Source organism: Ixodes scapularis, unplaced genomic scaffold, assembly GCF_016920785.2.
Source record: "Ixodes scapularis isolate PalLabHiFi unplaced genomic scaffold, ASM1692078v2 PGA_scaffold0__279_contigs__length_252992795, whole genome shotgun sequence".
Taxonomy (NCBI): Eukaryota; Metazoa; Arthropoda; class Arachnida; order Ixodida; family Ixodidae; genus Ixodes; species Ixodes scapularis.
In genome coordinates, this window is record NW_024609835.1 from 114,107,840 (window position 1) to 114,111,931 (window position 4,092).

At 49.7% G+C, this 4,092-nt stretch overlaps 1 protein-coding gene across 1 annotated transcript; it reads left to right on the forward strand.

The window, feature by feature from the left end:
* Window positions 1-2,277: 2,277 nt before the first annotated feature.
* On the forward strand, window positions 2,278-3,231 carry LOC121048255 (the record flags this gene model as incomplete). Its single annotated transcript, XM_040504381.1, has 2 exons — window positions 2,278-2,500; window positions 2,996-3,231. Coding segments are annotated over 2 exons (459 nt in total), but the record flags the coding sequence as incomplete, so codon positions are not given.
* Window positions 3,232-4,092: the final 861 nt, after the last annotated feature.

The following is a 4,092-nucleotide window of genomic DNA, read 5'->3' on the forward strand; positions in this document are numbered from 1 at the left end:
TCGGACTGCTTGCTGTTTGCTTCAATTTGCAACAGCACACTGGCGCCAGTTGAACCTCTAGCGTACATTATAATAACTCTAAGGACGTCACCACCAAGAGATAAGAGACGCGTGCCCAAGCGGTGGTGTCATGAATTTGGCCCTTTCGATTCTCTTGCAACGTTGAGTCTGACCGATTTCTGGCGTCCAAAGGTGCGAGTAGTGCGAGGCTCAATCAGGTGAGCTTGTACTACTCAAAATGAGGTCGCTGCAGTTTTTTCAAAGCTTCAGCGCCGAAGGCCTATTTCCCCCCCCCCCCCCCCCCCCCCCCCCTGGAACGTCTCCTCATGGTAAATCCCCTCCACACTTTCCTCGGCAATGAGCACACCGTACCAATAAGCTAACTTTAGTGAGCCCGTGGGCGACAGCATCTCAAAGCAAGACAAAAAAGGACATGCCAAAAGACAAGCCCAGAACCACGAAGAAATCATCAAACGAAAAGTGATGAAAAGGCGGCCGCTAGAGAGGAAGGATAACCTTTGAAGAAGGCTGCTTGGCGTCTGCGTTTGGGAGCTTTCAGGGCACACATTTTTCGCAGACAACCTCCAAAGAGAGAGAGGGAGACAGAGAGAGAGAAAGGGGTATTTTCTCCCCGTGCTCGACGTGCTGGCCTTGTTCAGAAGTGTGCCTGGAGTCGAGGACCCTGATATTTGGTGCGCCTCCCCACAGTCTCTCCACTTCGAAACTCCTGACGCCGTCCCTGTCGGAAAGACGTACCGTGACCTTGACGGAGATAAACCCCACTTTGGAAGCGCCCAGCAGGCGCGTCCACCCACCGCTGTTTTAATCTTTTGTCCCTCGCGTCGATTGCTTACGTTTTTTCTTCGAGCTGACGAAAAACCCCGGAAGAGGGGTGGAGGTTGCCTGGCGAGGCGTTTGGGGGGGGCCATCGCCCCCCCCCCCCCTCCCCCCCCTTTTGGATCCGCCACTGGCCCTTGTAGGGAAACGCTGCACGGACATGCGGTACCCCGCGTCTCCACCAAAATGTCACTAAAGAACAGGCGAGGAAACAAAGAATAAATGGGGAAACTGAAACGTTTAATGGGGGCGAACTTGTGCCCAAAAATGAAAAGGAAACAGAAGATAACAGCAGAGCGTCGCGGGTGTCAAAGTCGGCGAAAAAGCAGAGTCGAACGCTGGGGCGAAAACTGTCTCGAGCTTGCCACGCGGAGCCCCTTTCGCACACGCGTGGGCTTCTTTAAAGGGGCGGTGCAACGATTTTATGATTAAAATCATTTGCATGTCGTCACTTTTACGTTGTTTATCGTGTCCCAGAGGATCGAGAAAACACTTCCTTGATTTAAAATGTCGCGATTCCGCTGCATAATCGCAAAGCAAAAGTCGAGCTTTTTCCCCCACCTGCAGCCCCAAGTGGCAGTCGAAGGAACTACGGCGGAAAGATTACGTGACCTCGCTCGGCTCTAAGCTGCAGCCTAGCGCCCGCTAATGTACGCAGAGAGAGGGAGGGGAAGCGTCCTCCGAGATAGCACACGGGAAGCTACACGGCACTCCGAATGACGTCACTGGGAGTGCGACCAGGTGTGACCCTGAAGACTGGGAGTGAGTTGAGGGGTGCCCGAAATACCAATCTTTATCTTTTTTTTTACGCAATAACTAGGACACGCAGGCGAAATCGGTTTTCTGTTCTTTACTTCAGAAGTGTCAGGGGGCAACTTCCAGAAATCTTTGACCGAAGTCCGAAAATCGTTGCACCGCGAAGGAGAACTCCGCGGACGGATGTCGTGACGTCAGCAACCCAGAAAACTCCGTCCTCGCGGCTCCACTCGACGCAGAACTCCGAGGACGGATGTCGTGACGTCAGCGACCCGGGAAACTCCGTTCTCGGCTTTATACTTTATACGCAGCCGAAGCTACAAGCGCGAGCTCACGGCTTTCAGCATCCCTGCCGAGCACGCGCTCTCATGCAGTGCAAGCGCTGTTCAGGGCCACATGCTCGCACTTGTAGCATCAGCTGCGTTTGGACTTAAGCTGAAACGAAGTGTAGCATCCACACGGACGGCGAAGAGTCACGAGGGATATCAGTGTTACCAGCCGAATTTAGCGGTCGCACTCTCAACAACAACGTTCGGAGCATGCTGAACAGAGCGCGAGCGCCGTAGTTTTAAGAACAGGAAAATGGAGGCGCAGATGAAGCGGCGGTATGCCGTTATGGCAGCAGCGGTGCTAGAAACGGACGACGACGACGTTCTACCCACTAAAAGAAGGTTCTGGGTGAAAGATTGGATGGAGAAGAAAGAACTTGGGATACAGAACCAATTGTACGAAGAGCTGCTAGAAAGCGACTCCATGGAATATCGAAAACTCCTTTGGGTGCCCCATGACATCTTGGTTGAACTACTGGCCCGCGTCCGTCCGCGAATACAGAGGCAAACGACGAACATGAGGCGTCCTGTGAGCGCGAAGACCCGTCTCCAGCTGACACTGCGATACTTGGCATCTGGTGAGTACGTGCTTGTTAAAATCAGTCACCAATTTTCTTTGTGCTGCTGCGATTATACTGGGAAGGAACCGAGAACCAATTAAGTTGAAAAAGAAACAGTCAATTAGGATCCTTCAAAGCTGGCGTGTCTAGCTTACCTCCAGCAGCGACCAAAAATAGCAGTTGTCCATAGGGTATCAAAGCATTTATCTGTCGGCAAAAAATGAAGATGTATCCGTGTCATTTTGGACACAATTTTTTCATTAGCTATAAGAATTAAAAGAGCATTATTTTTTATATTTATTTTAGCTTTACTTATTCCTTACTCAGGCCATCATTCGGAGCTTGAATGTTCATTGTTGAGTGGTGGGTGCTTGTGCAACATCCATAAGTTAGGGGTCATATCCTGTTACCCAATAATTTTCCCGATATAAAGATAAATGCAGTTGCAATTAGAGCTTCTTTAGCGTTAGCCAGAATGCGCAATAATTTCTTATTTGTTTTTTGTTTTTTTAGGGGAATCCCATCACTCCCTGAGCCGACAGTTTCGCGTCGGCCACAGCGCTGTGAATGACATAATTCACAGCACGTGCGCTGTGATCTACGACATGCTGAAGGACGAAGAACTGGCAGCACCCAAGTCGACGGACGCCTGGCTGCGGGTGGCTCAGCAGTTCAGCGACCGGTGGCAGTTCCCAGACTGTGTGGGTGGCATCGACGGGAAGCATGTCGCCATTATAAAACCTGCATAGACCGGAACTGTTTACTATAACTACTAAAAAACGTATAGTATCCTTCTTTTTGCACTTGTTGATGCTAGCTGCAAGTTCCTGTATGTCGATGTCGGGACGCCCGGCTTTAAGGGAGACGCTGCCATCTGGCAAACCACCCCTCTTCAGAAGGCAGTCACAAACAGGAGTTCTGGGCTACCAGACCTGGTAGACATGAACACTTCGTCTGGGCTTCAGCTTCCACCTGTGATCGTGGGGGACGACGCGTTCCCTTTATCATCGAACTTGATGAAACCCTTCGGCGGAAACAGCCTAGCACCTGAACAGAAGATCTTCAACTACCGGTGAGTTTTATTAAAAATCGTTAACCACATACCTCTTAAATAAATGTTGCCTGAACCCGCTTGGCATAGTATGGTGTGACCGTCTTCATGGCGTCGAGGTAATGTTTTGGCCTCCGGAGTACTAAGACGATGGTTTGAACTATGGGTGGTCTCTTCCCCGAAAAGTCATTGGGGTGCACGTGTCGCTCATATCCTCAGTTGCTTTGCGACGTAGAACCCATATTTTTTTTCAGTATGGTTAAATTTTCGCGTACTGCAGTTGTATGGATTTGAAACGCACAAGAAAACAAGGTGCAATAAACACGCAAATAGGCACAACGAACAATGACGCACCCTTGTCTCGTTTATCAATAATGATATTCGCCTTGACTACACGTCTTCCTGTTTCTGCGGTATAAGTGAAAGGAATGAAATCAGCTTGGTTGCACATACTCGTGCATACCCAACGTCTTGTCTGTGATACATTGAAGTTTTCAGTGCACAAATTTGGCTCTAAGGTACAATTTTGATGCAAATGACTGCAATTTGTTTTTATTTA